Source organism: Pimephales promelas, chromosome 9 (assembly GCF_988280905.1).
Source record: "Pimephales promelas chromosome 9, fPimPro1.hap1.1, whole genome shotgun sequence".
Taxonomy (NCBI): domain Eukaryota; kingdom Metazoa; phylum Chordata; class Actinopteri; order Cypriniformes; family Leuciscidae; genus Pimephales; species Pimephales promelas.
The window spans coordinates 31,991,314-32,011,943 of record NC_142777.1 but is presented as its reverse complement, the minus strand read 5'-3'; the positions used below and the strand labels follow the sequence as shown (position 1 = coordinate 32,011,943).

General features: G+C 37.9%; 1 protein-coding gene across 4 annotated transcripts in view; it reads left to right on the top strand.

Moving 5' to 3' along the window:
- unc5a (unc-5 netrin receptor A) overlaps positions 1-20,630 on the top strand; it is a 197,406-nt gene that overhangs the window by 127,136 nt on the left and 49,640 nt on the right. For 3 of the 4 annotated variants that reach the window (XM_039648918.2, XM_089135014.1, XM_089135013.1), the window contains 4 exons: positions 5,431-5,574; positions 9,817-9,920; positions 11,230-11,410; positions 16,041-16,208. In XM_039648918.2, the coding sequence (XP_039504852.1) occupies positions 5,431-5,574; positions 9,817-9,920; positions 11,230-11,410; positions 16,041-16,208 (597 nt within the window). The remainder of the gene's footprint in view (positions 1-5,430; positions 5,575-9,816; positions 9,921-11,229; positions 11,411-16,040; positions 16,209-20,630) is intronic. The other variant, XM_039648920.2, reaches the window with a different exon arrangement.

The following is a 20,630-nucleotide window of genomic DNA, read 5'->3' as shown; positions in this document are numbered from 1 at the left end:
TTTTTTTTTAGATAATCGAGCAGTAATAAATCCTCCATAAATAACCATAGATATCACAAACCTCAAAACAACCTATCACACTTGTTGTTAGCAAAATACGACAGCTGCGTTTACACCGCCACCAGCGAGAGCGTCAAAGTGCCCAGAAGTCATTAATTTGTCAATGAATTTTGCCTCTCTCGCGGCTGCGGTGTGAACGTACAATTAGCCTCATAACACAAACAGCTGACTCACCAAACCAGCTGGTGGCGTTGATTGACGAAACTACAGGTTAACTTAAAGACACAATTAATTACATATATATACTGTGAAGGTTATACTGTGAAGCAATATACTGTAAAGGTTGCTTCTCACATCTGGTTAGTGCAACCAATCGCACAACAACTATCTGGCGTGTCTTTTATACCTCGAAACACCAACTTTTGTATATAAACTGGCGACGTCCTGGCAAGATCCTTGACTAGTGTACTGGCTTTCGTTGCTGTAGAACGGCGTTCTTGCCTGCCAGAAGTACGAATTGGAGAGTGATGCTTTATTCCAGCTGTCTTCAATGGGTATAGTCAATGAAAAAAGAAATAAGTCCCTTGTGATGAGCACATGCTGACCTTCTGACTGATCGTCCTTAGTGTAAGTCAGTTCCCTCTTAATCCCAGCTCCCATTGATGAATCTTAGCTCCTCACGCCCTAGATGTGGCTTAATTGAATTTCCTCAGTCACAATGAAAACTTACTCCAACCTGCCAGTTTCGGTCTGCGCCTTTGATAAGCAAATGACCCCCGTGGAATTGAGGTCACCGGCAGCAAAAACAAGAGTGAGCGAAAATAAAATCAAGTCTCTTCACCAGACAAGCCCTGTGTATCGACTCACAAGGGAATAAGGGCAGCGATGTCATTGCGGGTCCGTCAGTCCTGTCTGTATTTCAAGGCGCACACATGCTATTTGATTTAGCAGCCTACATCGTCTTCACAATAAAAGTCCTTTATGGCAGTAATGAGAACTATTACTCACACATTTGGATGGATAACATCATTGAATAATGAATCTCTTTTCCACCTAGTCACTCCACTTGCAGTGTTTGCTGCTCCTTTGGGGAGCTGTTAGTGCAGACACAAACAGATGTTTACAGCTGCAATAATATGTAGAGCAGTCACTGCAAAGTCACGCTGGGACTCAGATGAAGTTATGGTGTAGTGTGTCGGAACGTGATGGTATCATATCCCTGGATTCCACTGTAAATGCACCGTCGAATCCGACCAGGACACCCTGCTAGTTCCCTGGAGGAAACATCTCATCCATGGTTTTTACCTAAGACAACAGTTGAAGTGGGACAGTTGAACTGAAATGATGGAAATTCTGTCATGTCATTACAAACCTGTATGACAAAGGAAGATATTTTGAGTATTTGAGTATTTTGATATTTTGTCTTTTGTGTGTGGTTCTCAACCTTTTTGACTGAAAGATCCCCTAACACAATATCGGAAGGCTTCCTGATATAGGGATTTCTGCTTGTTTGCAAACCTTTTTTATCACCAGAAACTTGGAGGACTGTAGGAGTATTGTATTATCTGAAACAGAGACTAGGAACTATATTACACTAATTAACCACAGTTTATTTAAAGAATAGTACATTTTATAATAAAAGCATAGCTTTTGAGAAAAAAAGTTTACTTTTAAAATGTATTATTATTTAATTATTATTTAATAAGAAAAAAGCAACAAAAAAAAAAATATATATATATATATATATATATATATATATATATATATGAAGAGTTCAGATGCAAAAGCCTCTAAGTGCCATTTGAAATTTTCTTCTAGAATGATAATTTTTATCAAGCTTGTATATTTAAGTTCAGTAATTTCACTTAAATGGCAATGATAATTACATATTAATTGTTATTTAAGTGAAATTACTGAACTTAAATATACAAGTTTGACAAAAATCATCATTAAAGAAGAAAATTTCAAATGGCATTTAGAGGCTTTTGCATCTGAACTCTTCATATATATATACAGTGTGTATATATATATATATATATATGTATATTACCATTTTAATGTAAGGTTATTTTTTTATTAATAATTTATGAATTGAATTACCCTTTAGTTTTGCTGAGGCCCATTAGAGAACCACTGCTTTAAAGGGTTAATTCACCCAAAAATAAAACTTCTCATTTTTTTTCAGCATCTCTCAGTGTGTTTTTTTTTTTTAAACACTTTTTCAAGTTTAAAATGCTTTACCATTGGGAGGGTAAAAAACAAACGTATTTCTGTGTGCTTTTTCATTCACACCGTTCCTTATGATGCATTGAACTCTGGGAAATGCCTTGGAACTAGTTGACCTTGTGATCTGTTATGAAAAATGCACTGGGTTCAGCTAACCCCAGAATGGAAAGCGGCATCATTATTATTCTTTGTCTGAATTTTACGTCTGTATTTAATAATTTGTTAGATGTCGGTGTAGAAAAATGGGACGGGTTATGAATTTTTAACAATTAATTTTGAAGGTGTGCCACATGTATTGAGTATGCAGACGCACAACACGACAAAAGCATAAAGCAATAACTAAGAATTATGATTCAATCTCCGCAGGGCCTTTTTTCTTGCAGGGTCTAATAAATGTGTCTTCATTTCAGAATAATTTCCTCTATCTGTGGGGGTTTAACAGTATTGGAAAGCGGGTGTGTTCGCACGTGACACTCGGTCTAAGAGTCAATTATTCTTTAACTGTGTGACCTCTCGGATCCCGAAGGGAGGGTTGCCACAGCGACCTCGCTCAAGGGCTCAGGGGTGAACATTTTAATGGTGTTCCTAGTCAAAGACTTCATACTCGGTTAATTACTAATTATACAAATCTGCATTACAGTATTATCCTGGCCTATCATGCAGCTAAATCTGTCATGCAGGAAAAGTGAATTTTCATGCCCGAGTAGCGGTGCAGGCCGTTTGGCATATTCACAAAAGTGAACGAAAGCGAATGTGGCGGCCTCAGCGGTTTCGTCGCCGAGCGCAGAGGGAGTGTGAGGTCAGAAATCTGGGTAATTGCTACTAAAAGAAACAAAAAGCAATTAATAAAACAATCAGTGTTTAAGATAGCTTTTCCTCTGACTATTTCAGGACTACGCCTATTTCCCTTAATTGTATTTTACGTTTTAATGCGAACGATAATTACATTCTCTAAGAAAAATCACCTCTTAAAAAAATCACCATGATATTAGTGGTGTAATATCATAACTTTCCGCTGCTCCTATTGAATTGGTTACGCAATTTGAATTAAATGCAGCGCGAGTGGAGCAATTAATTGAAAGTGTTCTTTTCAATGCACTTATTTGAGTCTGGATTGCAGAGATTTGTGCATTGCATCTCATATTTTTTGACCTGTCGCAAAAGTGTCGAGAGCCACCAGCGAGGATTAAAGTCCAGACGTCGTGTCCGAGGAGAGCAAGGTTGTCTGAGAGGTCCATTTTGATGTTTACGCCCTGAGTAACACTGGAGGGTGGTTTAAATCTAACAGTAATTGCATGTGCTCCTAATGTCTGCCAAGATAGTGAGACACAAGCTCTCTCTGCTGCCCTATTTCTCTCCACCTAGTGACTCTCTGCCAAGTGGTGATGGATGTGATGTACATTGATTTGTGACAGACAGGTTTGGAACAAGGTCTCAACTGACCAGCAGGGTTTGAGATGATGAATTTTTGACCACACCGTGGCTAATTGCAGAATAATGGGGTTATTGGAGTTGTTTAGCTGCTTATTATGGTCCATTGACATGAAATGCTCATGCAGCGCAGTATGAGTTTCAGAGCGGTCTACCTCGACACCATATTTGGACATAATAGGGGAGTTCAAATGTTCCATTTAAGTCTTTGCACGCATGATATCATCAAAACTGATGCCATCAAAATCAATTTACGCAGTGAAATGATGTCCAGAAATCAGGTTGAAAATTTGAAGATATTCAAACGATGCCAAAACAGTTCTTTGAAAGAATCCTGTAATATATTAAATAATGCAGAAATATTGTTGGGAGGCTTTTTTTTATTTATTTACCTATGGAGCACAAAAAAGATTCAACATTTGAAATGCAGAAATCGATTCAAGCTTTAAAAAATTCATTTGAACATTTTTATGATGCCCAAAAAGGGTGTTTGAATCTATCTATGATGCGCCAACGTCTATTTAAACATTTCATGCCCCAAAATCATGTTCATGCGATGCCCACAAATCAATTTGAACTACCGTATGATGCTCAACAGTCGATTCAAACGTTTCAAATCAAACTGTAAGTTCAATGCAAAATGAAAAATATTTGAAATGCCCATGCAATTCAATTTTTTTTCTTCTATATAATGCCACAAAATGCCCCTGGGTTTTGAACCCTAAAGGTTCTAATGGAGAAAACAAAACAAGAAAAAGGGAAAGGGAAAGAGGAAAATGAAGAATAGGTTTGATGGAGAGATTATGGGAGAAATTAAGAGGAAGGGGGATGTGGACATCTTCAAGGTCATGCTTTCGTGTTGAGATGAGCGATAGCCATGGAGGAAAATATCAGAGGCTTATTGGGGGTGAGGAGATGGTCCAGAGATAATGAAAAGAAAAATGATCTTTGTCTAACCTGATCCCTTCATCCTCAAAGAGAGCTTTATTATGCATTACACATGTTGTGTTGTTGGTGTTGGTTAACTCTGATGATGTTCATTTGTAATTGTCAGCTGAAAATTAGTCATTTTGTTGGATGACTTCACACCAGTTTTATAGACATTATTCATCTGACTGTGGTTGACAATTTATCACTTCATTCCCTTTTTTTTCCCTTGTCCTCTTTTACATTTTATTTTCAGAAAAGACCTCTGAGTGTTGGATAATCCTAGCCACTCATGTCTGAATGAAAACGCACATATTGAGTAACCAGGAAAAATATCTCTCACTAGAAGCTCACATAAATATTAATATCTGTTTGTTTATTAATTCACCCCAAGAAAGCACAGTAGAGTTTGGGATTTTCTATTTTGAGGTGGTTTCACATGTCATACACGTCCTGCAATTATTAAACAATGATCGTGACATTGCATGCAATGAAAAATGTTTGTTTGCAAAAAAAAAAACTCAATTTGTTTTCCCTCATTGCAAATGGTTGGCAGCTCTTCAATGGATGTGATGAACCACCGGAAAACCTTTGGAAACATTGGACTGTTTGCCACGTCTGTGGAAAGTCTGACAGCTGTGATAGATTTCACATCGTTGCCAAAGTTCTGACCCACCACTGCCAGTGAAGTGCTGCCCATTTCTACCAGCCAATTTACCATATATATCAACCACAAGTTTGACGGAAGCAAACCTTTGACAGGGGTCTGAAGGACTGTCTCTGTCTATGGCAATGGATATGTTTGGAGCTAATATAACGTGTTTGCTTTGTCTGGTTTGGTTTCAGGGCTGCCGGTGATGCAGGTGAAGATTGACATCTCCAGACAGCAGGTGGAGAAGATCTTTGGTCTGGAGGATTACTGGTGTCAGTGTGTGGCCTGGAGCACTACAGGAACCCAAAAGAGCCAAAAGGCATTTGTACGCATCGCATGTGAGTTCAACTCTGCTATCTTATAGTGCAAACATTTTGACCAAATTCTACCTTATAATCTGATCATGGGATAAAATGTCTTGCTCAGTGGTTCTCAACTGGTGGGCCGCTCCCAGAAATGAGTCACAAAGTCTGTATTGATCTGGAAAAAAAAATGAATGCAAACCCTAACAATGCAGCAGAATGGGGCAGTTTAGCTACAGGACCAAAATACATTTATTATAGATTAATTGCAATTATTATAGATTAGATATGTGAATGTTTTTGAATGTTTAGTCATTTTTAAGCTCATCATGGCTGCATTTTTAAAGACAAATGACTGGTAAAATAGTAATATAGTGAAATATTATTAAAATTATAATTAATAACTGGTTTATATTTAAATATATTTTAAAATGTAATTTATTCCTGTGATGGCAACGTTGAATTTTCAGCATCATTAGTCCAGTCTTTAGTCTCATAGCAAAATTGTTCCTACTGGGTTGTCTCATCATTTGATCCCCAGTGTAAAATCTAGATCCCAAAGCAAAACCAATTGAGAACCACAGATCTAGCAGACTGTGTTTAGGCAGTTTATTAGTTAATACAGTATACCATATACTTTAGTTAAACATGCTTTTTTGTGCTTTTAAATATAAATTAATTAATCCCTAATGTTTGCTCTAGTGCTCTACACTCTTAGAAAAAATGGTTCATTGGGGTTCTATATATGAAGCATATTTACTCAACTCCAAAGAACCTTTGTACTAAAAAATGTTCTATGATGACAATAAAGAACCCTTTTGACACAAAGGTTCTTTATAGGCTTTTATTCATTCAAATATTACATTATTCTGCAACATTTTGTAGTTGTATTTAAATTATTGTTAATTAAACTGTTGTAGTAACTTAATATCACATTTTAATCATGCTGATTTTTAGAGGAGAAAAACTGAAATGGCACTCTTCGTGTGATATTGATTAACTACATAAAGTGATATAAATATATACCTTTTCTAACCCCCATATCTTGAATTTTGTGATCATTCACATGCATTCACAAATACATTTTAGGGTCTTGATGTTTGTCAATAATATGAAATATTTAATCCGGAAAGGACAAAACAAATGATAATGAATGAAACCAAAAGGTTCCATATAGAACCTTTTTCCTGGTTACAAAAAAACCCTAAAGGGTTCTTATTATTGGACCCTTAAAAAGGCCTCTGTATAGAACCTTTTAGGGGTTCCAAATACGTAGCGCTGGTAGAACCTTTTAAGGTTCTATATAGAATCTTTTCTTCTAAGAGTGTAGTTTCATAGATGTTCTGCCGTAGATGCCATAGATCCTGCATAGATGTTAACATCGTTTATTTGAATATTTATTTCAATACACCTTTCAAATACTTATCCCTAATGTTTTGAAGTGCTCTACAACACAGTAGGCCTACAGTAGCTGCTCTTTTTTTAATCACTCCATGATAAAGTGTTTTGATAGTGATTTACTTTCTATTAAAAGTTATTTCAGAATTCCATTTAGGCGATCAATCTTACCACTTATGCTCCGTTTTCTCCCCAAGGCTGATTGATTTAGCTGGTTTTATATGACTTATTTAATGTTTGATTGGGAAGTTTGATCAGGAAGAGCCCGTGGCAAGGAAATCTGCTAATCTGCAGTGTAACACTTTGTAATTGCCTCAAGAGGCCTGGTGGTTTTGATATCTCTGTGTGATTAAACACACGGAAACCGCACCACCGCACCGCCTCACTCTGAACAAACATCACAAAACATCTTTCTTTTAAAGGAAGATGATAGTCATTTTTTGTCTCTCTAAAACAAGGATTAAAAGCATTGTGCGATTTAACCGGATTTGGATTTATCGCAGAGTGGTGCTTATAAATATTCTGAATGGATATTTTATCTTTCCCAACGTATATTCACCTCAAATTCTACTTCTGCATAATGAAAAGACTTTTAAAGGAATTTTCTCACCCGAGAACGCACACAGTGAGCGGGAGCTCTGAAAAGGGCCTATATGAGTGGTTCACTTCCGTCGGCGTATGAATGTGTGAGTGAATGAGTGAATGTGAGGCAAATGTAAAGTGCTTTGGTGGCCATTGGGTCTGTTAAAGTGCTATATAAATGCAGTCCATTTACCATTTTAACATTTGTTTTGTGAGCTACATAACTTTCTGTTCCTGCACACAAAGTACAATGTTACTTCTGGGCACAATTCAAATGAACCACTTTTATGTTGTTTGTATGGTGTTTCTGTTGTTTTTGAAGCTTGCAAGCCTCGGTTCCCATTCATTGTAATGGCGCTAGGGTGAACTTTTCCCTTTAACAAACTTGAGTTTTCCCTTCAAAGTCACGACAATGTCATCTCAGGGCTTGATGGCCATCTTGATCCTCTGTGCCTCTCCTATTCCCATTAAATCCTATTTAATTAAATTGAATATCAAAGACCCCTCTTCACCTCTTAATGTTTGCCAAGGCCTGATTGGTGAAGACAGGCATGACATCTGTTTTGAGGAGATGAAATGACTGGCAGTGTCGCTGCTATTGAGAGAGATTTTATTCCTCAGCATCGGAGCTGAAGACAAGTCCGCCGTCTCAATGGACACCTCCTTCCAAAAGCTTTTTCGTGTCATAACAGCTATAAACGTTTATGCAAATGTTGTTTTGAAATTTTGCCATCCATAGTCAGGAGGGCATGAAAGCCCTCCACCAAGAGTAATGCAATTTTGACAAGCAAATACAATTCGACTTGCATCAACACTTGTCCCAGGGGTTTTAGGGAAAGTGGGTGGTCGTGTGGATACCACAGCCTCGGTGCGGTATCGAGTAGAGGAGGATGATAATGCAATTCCTTTTTGTTGATGCTTTGCCTTAGGGCTGCAGACAGCCTTTCTCTGAAGCAACCAAGCAGGGTCTAATAAGCACTCGAGTCTGTGATATGGATCCTTATAAGAGAGAAAGGCCGCTCGAGGCTCCCGTTGAACGTACACGGTGCATATATATATATATATATATATATATATATATATATGGAGGAGTGCTGAACCCCAAAAACACTTTGCTAAATATGACACGGATAATGCTGGATTAAATGGCTTGGCAGTTTACCTTCCTGGTGATACATGTACTGGTTCTGATCCACTTTGTGTCTAACGGAGGATTTTAGTCAATATCCTGGCTTGAGAGCCCATAGGAAAGGAAAAAAGCAAACAGGCAATCCATTTAAGTGTACATTTACAAGACAACAATGTACTAAAAATGGAAAAGTTTTTTTCTTTTTATGTAGATGACAACTTTGTCAAGAGTTCACACGAAAACAACTAAAAACGTTGTTGGTCGACGTCACTTTGTAAATAAACACTACACACCTATAGATTGAACACATAATACTCAGGTGCATGATGTCACGCCATTGACAAACACCGTTGTAAAAACGCATAAAGTTTTCAATTTTCCGTTGAAAAAATGGAAAATCACTATCTCACTATTTTCCAATATATTAACCCAGTTTAGTTATGCCTAGTTCAGATTACACGATTTTAGCTCGATTTTGGCACGATCCGTTTTACGTAGGGTGTCGTGGGGATTCGTATACACAATACGCATCTCGTATAGTGGGCGACAACCTACTTTGCGTCTGCGATGCTTCACAACATCACGACAAAGACTAGCATGTTTAATTTTTTTAACGGTCGTCCACGACGGTTCTGTCACATGTATGAGGTTGACCAATAGGAGCACAGAAGCTGTTCCCTACACAACTTTCAAAAATGGCGAAACGAAAGAGATGGTGCTATGCTAACATTAAAAGTAAAAGTCAAAATATATAAGAAAACAATATTTTGGAGGATTGACAGCCCATACTGTTTCATCGATTGTTTGTTTACGTTCGTTTCCGGAAGTCACTCGCAACTAGTTTCGCCTTCTCGATAACATCACACGTGCCGTTAAAGACAAGAAATTAAGCACTTATTTTCACGTGTCCACAAGATTTTTGGAGTCAAAATCAGGTAATCTGACACAGTGACTATCATAACAAACAAAACAAAAATTGTGTAATCTGAACCAGGCATTGCACTAATTAATGTTACACTATTTTTTTAAAATGTTTAATATTAAATATGCCGTACTGTGCATAAGAGCTGTCTAGTTTGCACATTGCACAGAATAGATACAGTATAATGTATATATTGTTATACTATATGTCCACCGTGACTAATAAATAAAATGATTTTGCACTACAGATCTGAGGAAGAACTTTGAGGAGGAACCGCTGGGTAAGGAAGTGGCACTTGATCAGGAAATCCTTCTGCGCTGTCATCCTCCTGAAGGTGTTCCTCCTGCAGAGGTGAGAGCAACAAGTAAACATGCTAATAACCAACAGCTCTGCTAATTATCCCCCTCATTAATGTACTGGTACAAATATACCATCGAGCCAGAGATCTGATGTCTTCCACCATATCGTGTCTGTTCGATGAGCTGCACTTGGATGAGGAACCATTCAGAGTGATTTGGCAGCTCTGGGAGTCCCATCAATAATAGAAGTATTGTTGCACTGGTGCAGGACTAGACCAGCTGTTTCAACTCAAAATGTCCATCCAAACTTAACAAAGGAAATGCCAGATACATTTGAGTACGCTCATTCTGTCTAGGGGTGGGACAAAATTTTGATATGGCAATATGTTGTTGCGATATGAGAATCAATATGCTGGCACCAAATATCGATTTTTTAATGAATAAAATAAGGCTCTCTAAATGGATTTTCCTGCTCCCAGAGTAGCTACTTCATGGCTCCTCAAGGTGGCCCTCAACAAATGAAAGAGGGAAATGTGAAGATAAGTTAACTAACCTAAGAAAAAGAGGTTTTTAAATTGGGAAAATCAAAGTCTGGAAAACCTGCACTTAACATTTTCACAGTTATTTTGTTTTCATAGTTAGACAGATATTGAATCATTATAGGATTGTCTAATGATCATCGCAGAAGGAGTATTCACTTAATACGCTTGATAAGACCCTTATTCATCGTTTGGAATCGTTTAAACCCCTTTGAACAGTTTGCAGTTTGAAACCGAAACTGTCTTTTGGACATTGAACTGTTTGGTTCCCATTGAAGTCCATTATATGGAGAAAAATCCTGGAATGTTTTCATCAAAAACCTTAATTTCTTTTCGGTTGAAGAAAGAAAGACATAGACATCTTGGATGACATGGGGATGAGTAAATTATCAGCAAAAGGTTGTTTTTTTTTTTTTAAGAGAACTACTCCTTCACAATATGATTATGTATATTTTTTTGGCGACAATAAACATAGCACAACACAAAAATGTAATCACAATTTTTTTTCTTCTTTTGTTTACCATATATTATCATACTCGCAATTTAAGTTAAATTTCTGATAAGGTGAGCAAGAAGTGTTTTTTTTTTTTTTTTTTTTTCAGTGTACAATAGAAAAACAATTGTGGGGAAAAAAATGCTAATCCGCTTTCCCACTGTCCCATGCTGCCATGCAGTGTGTGCCAAACTTTAACATCCTCAGCCCTGGCTGTAGCCTTGGGATCAGCCCAGAATGACAGCTGGATCCGAGAGCACACCGAGCGTTTTCCATCCATTTGAGCCAGATTGAAGCTGTGAAATGTTTTCTCTTGTGTATACCTATAGGTGGAGTGGCAGAGAAACGACGAGCTGATCGACCCCAAGACTGACCCCAATTTCTTCATCACCGTGGACCATAATCTCATCATCAAACAAGCCCGTCTGGCCGACACGGGCAACTACACCTGCGTGGCCAAGAACATTGTGGCTCGACGCAAGAGCTCCTCGGCTACTGTGATAGTCTATGGTGTGTTTCTTCTCATACTTTGTTCCTTTCTTAGATCACTGATAAATGCACTTCACCTTTCAAGAGTCTGACAAAAGTTTGGGATTGTTCTGACCCTGAGTCAGGGGTAATTTACTGAGAGAGTCAGGCTAGCTTTGATGGACAACTCTATTTTGATCAGACTTTGAGAACAAAATGTACTCACTACTTTGCTTTGCCTATTGAAAAAATTGATCAGTGTTTTACTATAATAATAATAATGCTATAGCTGTAGTCTCCATTCATGATATTACCTGCAGCTCTATGGTCCAATTAATTTTTAACATTATACATTTTTATCAGAGTTCCCACCGTCCTAGAAAAATCAGGGAATTTCAAAAGTGTTATTTTCATGCCTGAAAAGTCATGGAAATGAATGAAATCGTATGAAAAGTGGGAATTTTGTTGTATTTATCGTACATTAAGAGCAACGTTGAGTTTTTTTTGGTGAATTTTCTTGACATTTGGATACATATATCTTGAAAATTATTGAAAAAAGTGTGTTTTTTTACTTTTTTGAAATTCTTCAGTTTACAATGTTAGTGTACAAACACTTAACAATTAGGTTACATTAGTTGACTACTAGCTGACATGAACTAAGACTGAACAATACTTCTTTATTAATCTTAGTTAATCTCAACATTTACTAATACATTATTAAAATCAAAAGTTAACATGAACAAACAATGAACAACTGTATTTGTAGCCTATTAAATAGCATTACCAAAGATGAATAAATACTGTAACAAATATATTGCTCGTTGTTGGTTCATAGTATTTAATAGTTTAATAATGTTAACAAATGAGACCTTATTTTAAAGTGTTACCAAACATGCTCAAAAGCTAGTCAGAAATTGTAGAGACCCTGTCATTTGAGTAATTTTATTTCAAATAAATGCTAATTGCTTGGATATATTTTATTAAATATAAATATATTTACATTATGTAATGTACATTTACATACAGTGTTTTAAATACTAAAGGCCACTGTGTTTCTTATAGCCACCTTAAACCTAAGCATTACAATTTGGAATATTCTGTTTTTACTTGGAATTAGCTTTAGCTTTAGCATGCTGTAAATGATTGCATATCAGTTTGGGAGCAAAGCAGCCGGACAGTGTCTCTGAAATCTCCGCAGAGCTGACAAACACTCGCACTGTAGTCGAGCTTGTTGAATTAATGGCATAAAGTGGCTAATGAATAGGGTTTATAAGCTAGATGACCTTTATTAAAATGCACAGCAGCAGAGCATCGCTAACCCCGGAGGGTTCCCAGGACAAGCAGCGTTCTAAAGGTAGCATGCATTACAACCCTGTACACGCTCTCTACTGATCCCAGCCTAGTCAATCACACACGACACATAGTACAGTAGCGGGACAGATCTACTGAGAATACTCTTAAACCACAGACAGACATGTTAACAATGGAAAATCGAAAGGCTTTGCCTTATTTCAAAACGGTAATGTATCCGTTTTATTATCAAGCATAAAGAGAATGAGTCAAGGGACAGCTGCGTGATGATTTGCATTAAATTGGGACGTGATTTTTAATGCGGAGACAGACTGCAAGTCAATCAGAGCAATCAGTGTGTTTTATTTAATAGGGAAAAAGTGCAGCTAAACTGACAATTATTTCTCAGATGAATGGAGATTAGATAAATTGTTGAATTTTGTTTGAATTGCGTGATTTGGGGACATTTTGATGGAAGGCTCTGTGAGCAGAGAATATTTTCGCTCTATTGTTTGCTTTTGATGCTGTCAATCAATGAAGCCCTCACACAGGGAAAAAAGAGAAATGGCACATGAATGCTAGGTGCGCAGTGCCTTACAATTTAGCGGTTTCAAATTGTGCAATGTTCCCCAAGCAATTTGCTACCATTGTAGAAATTAATTAAAGAAAAATTCCCTGTGAATACCTTTTGATCAAAAGAACTATTAGGCAAGGTCCTTTATGCCATTCTTTTTTCTTTCCCCATGGCTTCACATTAAAATGTCAGTTTACTAATTTGAAGTCTTGCAGGCTTGCTTATTGGCTGAACCATAGGTGGTGTGAGAGCTGTTATTAGTGCTTTTGGACAGAGAGCGAGATGAATTTTAACAAGGCTGGACTTGACACAACGGTGTGCTAAGAGGTAATCAGGACCCGAGTTGCTGCGCAATTTCCTTCTTCGTGGTGAGCAATCAGAGAGGCTAAAGAATTGATTCGGTCGGACCAGAGCAACATTTCGTGGAGAATTAGGTGCGGCTCCAGGCACAATATAGAGTCTGACCTGTGATCGAGGCTTCTGGACAACAAACCGCTCGAGTTACCGGGGGGAAGAAGAAATCTGATTTGCTCTGAATTCTCCCACCAAGAGAGAGGAGGCTGGGAACTTGATTAAAAACCCCGCGTGATCTTCGGACTCGGAATCATCCCGGAATCCTTGCAGGATTATGCATTTCGTCGGCCCTGGATATTGGTGCCATAAAAACCATGCTGTGTGTCGGTGTAAAGCAGAAAACCAATATACACCCCACATGAGATGAAATCTAGAAAACATCCCACCCACCATGTATCCCGCGTTTTGCTCCGTAGCTTTAAAATTGACAGCGGTTAATATATAGCTTCTAAGAGAGATTGAGTGATAGCTTTGTGACTTGACAAGGTTCATCCAGGTGTGGCCATCTTTTCAGACTTGCAAACATTTTATTTATTTATTTTTTTCAGAAGAAGAGAAATTTGGATGAGAAAATATTTGACAGTATAAAATTTAAAGAAATACTTCAAAACAGGAGGTGACATACAGTACTGTAACCCCATGACGTTTCAGGAATGCAGATGAAGTGCCTCTTCAGGCTTTCATTAAGCTCCAAAGCGTGCCGGGGAAATGACCAAATGGTCAAAATTTTGTCATTTGGTGGCAAAAATGTCACTCCACAGTGATTGGCTGATTATTATGTCACTTTTAATTTGATAATGCCTGCCGACCGTGTGTGATGATGATGATGATGATGATGTATTTTTGTAAGTTATCATCACCCTGGTTCCTTCGACCAAAAACCCAATCGATTTTTTTCCATTGGCTTTTGGATTACTGCTGAAAATAAGCTCTGTGGCTAACAAAAATTTATTCTTACACCTTTGTTCCATCATGTTAAAGGAATAGTTGACTTTTAAAAAAAACTTTTGCTGATAATTTACTCACCCCCATGTCATACAAGATGTCCACGTCTTTCTTTCTTCAGTCGAAAAGAAATTAAGGTTTTTGATGAAAATATTCCAGGATTTTCTCCATATAATGGACTTCATTGGGAACCAAACGGTTCAAGGTCCAATAGAGAGTTTCAGTGCAGCTTCAAAGGGCTTTAAACGACATAAGGGCCTTATCTAGGACCCTTCGAGTCATGACTCGGAAAAAGATTTGTTCATTTTGATGAACGAGTTTGAGAGTCACGAACGCTCATCACAGAACAGAGCAAGGTGAGCATTTGTGCTTATGAAACTTAAACTTTTTCATTTATTTTTGAAAGGACCAATTGTTTCGCTAGATAAGACCCTTATTCGTCATCTGGTGTCGTTTAAAGCCCTTTGAAGCTGCACTGAAACTCTCATTTAGACCTTGAACCATTTGGTTCCCATTAAAGTCCATTATATGGAGAAAATCCTGGAATGTTTTCATCAAAAACCTTAATTTCTTTTCGACTGAAAGACATGGACATCTTGGATGACATGGGGGTGAGTAAATTATCAGTAAATGTTTTTTTTAAAAGTGAACTACTCCTTTAATCTTCACAAATGAACTGAACTTTGAATTTGGAAGCCTATATACTATCGGCAGTAACGCCACTAGCATTAAGCTTTCAACAGCTCTCTCCGTATTTTATATAAAAACATTTTCCCTGAAAGTTTGAGTTAGAGGAGTTTTCAAGAGTTCGATTTATAAACACAACGAGCCTGTGAAAGCATATTAGTGAGTAGAAGAGTTTACCTGTTCCATGTCCCTGATATCCACTGTAGTCCCATTGTTAGTAGGCAAACTGAAGTGAAGTGCTAAAATCCTAATACGTCATCCCTACAGCACTCTATTGGTCATCAAATCAGCCTAAACGAGTCAAACTGCAGTAGATATATGTTATTTATTGAAAAAATGACCCACCAACTTGGAAACGTTAAATGTTAAAACTACACTATGGTATTCTGGGCTCTCTGGTGCCATCTGTGGTTGAAATTACAATTACAGTAGATTAACAATAGATCCATTTCTGCATCATGTCTGCTGCTTCAATTCAAATTCGGGAATTTAGGCGTACCTTCAATGTCAACAATATTACAGAATCAGTTGCTTGTTGATAGTGCTGTTCAATGAACACAAACTGTGTAAACATCAAATTACCACGAATTTAGATTGGATAAAAAAAAAAATCAGAGATGGCAACTGCCTCAGATCAACAGTATATTGCAGCATTGACAACTGTTGACGTTAATATAGCTTTCGTTAGTTGCCGTTGTCCCTGTGGCCTGCCTTTAAGCTCAGAGCTCATGTTTGTGGCTGTTTTTTATCCTCGTGCTTGTCGGGCAATCCTGACTCGCTGTGTTCGTTTCCCCCTCTCCTTTGCACTGGGCGCACGAGCAGTGAACGGTGGCTGGTCCACGTGGGCCACATGGTCGGCCTGCAGTGCTGTCTGTGGTCGGGGGTGGCAGAAGAGGAGCCGGAGTTGCACCAACCCCACTCCCCTGAACGGCGGGACGTCCTGCGAGGGCCAGAGCGTCCAGAAAAGTGCCTGCACTGCCACCTGTCCAGGTAACGTCCACCGGGCGTCGCTCACTGCAGAGTAGAGCTAGTTTAGCATTAGCACACAGACCCTTGCACGGTCCCCTTGCTCTAATGGCACCAATAGCTCCCTCTCTGTAGGACGGCTATAGCTTGATTGGCATTAGCTTTTTTGTGCTTAAGCAAAACATTCTCATGTTTTATTTTTCGCTTTTGAAATCCATTGAATTATTCATAGCTAAAGCATTGCTTGTGTCTCCATTCTGGCCATTATGTTTCTTTCAGATTTTTTTTCGTGCTCTGTGCTGCTTTCGCTTTTGCTGCATGAGGTCTTTTTTATTGTTCGAGTTTAAATAGGGTCCACAAATAACTCAAAATATATATTTTGTCCCTAGCCTTTTTTCCTCTTTGTATTGTATATTTACATTGTGATGTACATGTGGTAGTTTAATGTGAGCCTTTTAAATTCCAATTAAATTCCTACATTTGAATGAAGGCAGAAAAAAGGATGCAGAATTTTAACTTTGTTTTTAATACAATTTAAAATGAAATGTATTCCAGAATTTTCAGGATCGTTAATCCAGTCTCCAGTGTCACGTGATCCTTCAGAAATCATTCGAGTAGAGAGTTCATAGCAATGTTATGTAAATGTATGCATCCTCACTGAATAAAAGTATTAATTGCTTCCAAAAAAAAAAAATAATCATACAATTTAAAAAAAACAAATGCTGAGGATTGTAACAGATAATGATATATTTAATCATATTTAATAAATTGACTTTTTTGATTTTTTTTTTTAACATATTACGAACAAATTTCCAGTGGGAGGTTGCTAATTCAATCATTTTAATTTGTGAGTGTTAATTTTAGACCCTGGTTCTAAGCTCGGAGAGACGAAAGAAAACTAAAAAGGCTCATCTTTTACACAGAGTGTGATATTTACTCTTCTGCGCATCTAAAAAAAAACAAGGATTTGCGGCGAATTATTTGATGCTAGTGAGCTACTTTAGTGCTCGAGAAGTTTCCCTGACCTCCACTATTGCTAGTACAACTTTAGAGGGTTGAGAGTGAACAGATTGAAAGGAAGAGGAAGCACGGCTGCTTTTCCTCAGTGTTTATCGATCGCTTGCAGCTTGAAATGAAAGTCAGGCCGCTTCATTTACAGGCTGACATTAGACTCAGGTAGATGGGGGCAGGGATTCTCTTGATTACTGCGATAGGCCCGTGAGTGGATTTCAGCAGGGACAGAAATGGCATTATGCAGGCGCTGCAGACTAGCGGAAAATATCCACGGCTGGTAAACAGGAGAGGAAATCGAAGCTTTTGTCAGCTGCAGCTCGTCTCCCTCGCTCGCCCCTCTCTTCCTCCACTTCTCCTGTGAGAGGGTTTATCTACTTAAACCAATCTCCTGTTTCATTACAAAGCAACCAGTGAAATTTAATAAGTCGCCACCTTTACGCTGCTCTGTAAGTAACGTGCTCTCAAAATATGGCGTTTTGATGAGCAGAAACACAAAGCATGTGGGAATGCTTCTGACGGAGCTCTGTAGGGATGGATTTCACATGATTACGACCCAAATAACATTTCTGTGGGGAAGACAAGAGACAGAGAAGGAAATAAAACCATGCGCCGTTGAAGAGAAACACTGAAAGTAGAATTATTGGGTTTTTTTATGGGAAAACAGTGCTGAGAAGTAGAGAGTATGACAGCTATTCGGAAAATGGATTCATCTCTCAATTATTTTTTTCATTATTCAGATATTTCACATTTTCATACAAACAATATATGAAGAGTTCAGATGCAAAAGCCTCTAAATGCCATTTGAAATTTTCTTCTTTAATAATGATTTTTATCACACTTGTATATTTAAGTTCAGTAATTTCACTTAAATAACAATTAATAGGTAATTATCATTGCCATTTAAGTGAAATCACTGAACTTAAATATACAAGCTTGATAAAAAATTATCATTCTAGAAGAAAATTTCAAATGGCACTTAGAGGCTTTTGCATCTGAACTCTTCATATAGATAGAGGCTTATATATGGGTAGTTCAGAACCTATATTCTGATTGGATGAGCCACATTTGAAGCCATTTTAAAATTACACTTGAGAACTTATGGTAAATAGTAATGAACATATGGTTGATTACAATAAGTATCTGTTATTGAAGCCTGGTTTGCTTCCCATTGGTGTATATTATTATACATCAAATATGTTCGGATTGGCTCTGATTGTGTTGCGTCACATTTTGTGTTTGTGTGTCGCTGTAAACTTTTGTCGCTGTAAACTTGTCGCGGAGAGTGAGGAAGAAAAGATCAGGGGAAAATAAATACAAAAAATAGCAAGAAAGGAGGCTCACAGTGGTGGCTGTTGCAAGGTTTTTTTAGATAAAGGGTCATGCAGAGTGAGCGAGTTGGACGTTGTTCCTGTGGTGGCATTATTCCCCTCGTGTTTCTCGCACTCCGACCGTTTAATCCTGACACAGGTCGCGGCGAGGGAGCCATGGTGTCCTAGCCAAGAATGACTTAGTTATGTTCCCAATCAAAAAACGGGCACTTGCCTGCTTTAGCATGCTCACCAGAGGACCCCAAATCCTGTCAGCGAGAGAAAATAGGGAGAGAGAATGGCTATCCCGTTCCATTTATCACCATACAAAGACACGCACGGACAACTGCAGGCCCTAAAAATTACATCTGAGACTTCATCCCGATTTATCAAAACGTGACTTCTGACTGCAGGAGGTATAAATCATCATTTACTGACTAGCTGCAGGTAGAGGCACGGTGTTCCCAGAGCACAGTCAGACAGCAGGAGACAGAAAGAGAAACAGCAGAGCTTTGATAAACGACTCTGTATGTGAACACAGTCCATCGCCGCTGTTCTACTGATCCTCAGGACAGGGCGACTTTAAAGGACGTGACGAGATTCTTTGTGTAATGCGGCGAGCATGCCATGCCATGTGAATGCTGATGAAGCTGAATTCTTTGTGTAATACAAATAGGTTGAATAATATTTCCAAGGCACTCAAAATGCTATCCTGAGTCACAAGGCTGCCGAACCAATAAAATAATCTGATTATTACCCCCCTGACATATATGTATATAAATTTGTGTGCATATACATATATGTATATATATACAGTATATACTGTATATATATATAGATATATATATTCTGTTGTTGTTCGGAATTACAATTATAATTTTTTTTTTTTTTTTTTTAATAATAAGTGGACTGAGCTCTATCAAAACTAATGTAGATCAAAAAGACTGGCAGTAGAGCATGGGCAAAACATGACTGAATTGGACATACCATATTCATATCGCATACCATATTCAGCATGTTTGATTGTGATTTTAACATTTTAGCAGCAAAAATAGAAAATGTTATTCATTTATAATATTTATTCCAGCTTAAATCTGTACATATACTCAGATTTCCACACTAAAACCAAATGGTACAAGCCAGAGTCCAGTTCTGAACCTGAGGACTAATCTGCATGATGTGATGGCTTACCATTTCTTCCTTTCTCTCCCCTTCCTTTCTCTCATGGAAAATTATTACCATAGCCTCAAGAATCAATAGTACTTGGGGTTTTTTTTTCTTCCTTCAAATCTTTTCAAAAGGAACAAATCAGTAACTTAACACAATTGGTCAATCAACTGGATGAGTTCAGCTGTGAAGAGTCTAATGTAATAAGTGGGCTTTAAAGGGCTAATTGACCCTAATGAGCCTCTTGTACTGGCTCTTGTTGAATCATTGGCTGGTTAGACCTTTAGCACGGTGAAGAGGCTGCTTCATCTAATCCCGACACGTCAGAGACGTCATACGACATCACCACACACACAAAGACAACCCTCACCTATTACTGGAGAGCCTCGTGTACTGAATGGTCTCTGAGGAGAGCTTTACCTTATTGAATGCAGTCCCTCAGACATCTTCACTTTTCAGTAACTTTTCAAGTTCTTTTAAAGATCAGAGCAAGTGCTGATTAATTTGGATTTTAATGTGAAATTGAAGAATTACAAAGGGGAAACAAAACAAAATTAACATCACAAAAAAAACATTTTTCAATCTTTCACTGATGCGTTATCATTAGTCTGATGCATTCAGCGTGGAACCATGGCAGTGTCTTAACTGATGGAGAACAAACAGATCTTCCAGCTTACACTGCAGTATGTTTTCAGTACTCGGAGCAAATGTTTTCCTCTTCCCTGGATCCTAGCATATTCTGCTGAACTTTATCTCTTTGCATTTCCTTCCCTCTTGAAGTTTTTTAACAGATAAAATGTTGGCCTATATAAATATGAATTGGGTTTGGATGAAGGCTCAGTGCCAGGAAATAAAAATCTCGTTCCCCCCACCCGTTCATGTGCTAGTCTTTGCTCCTGTTGGTCCGTTTTCTGCTTTTTCACTCTTTTTATGTTAGCCTTGAATCTGCTTAAAACTA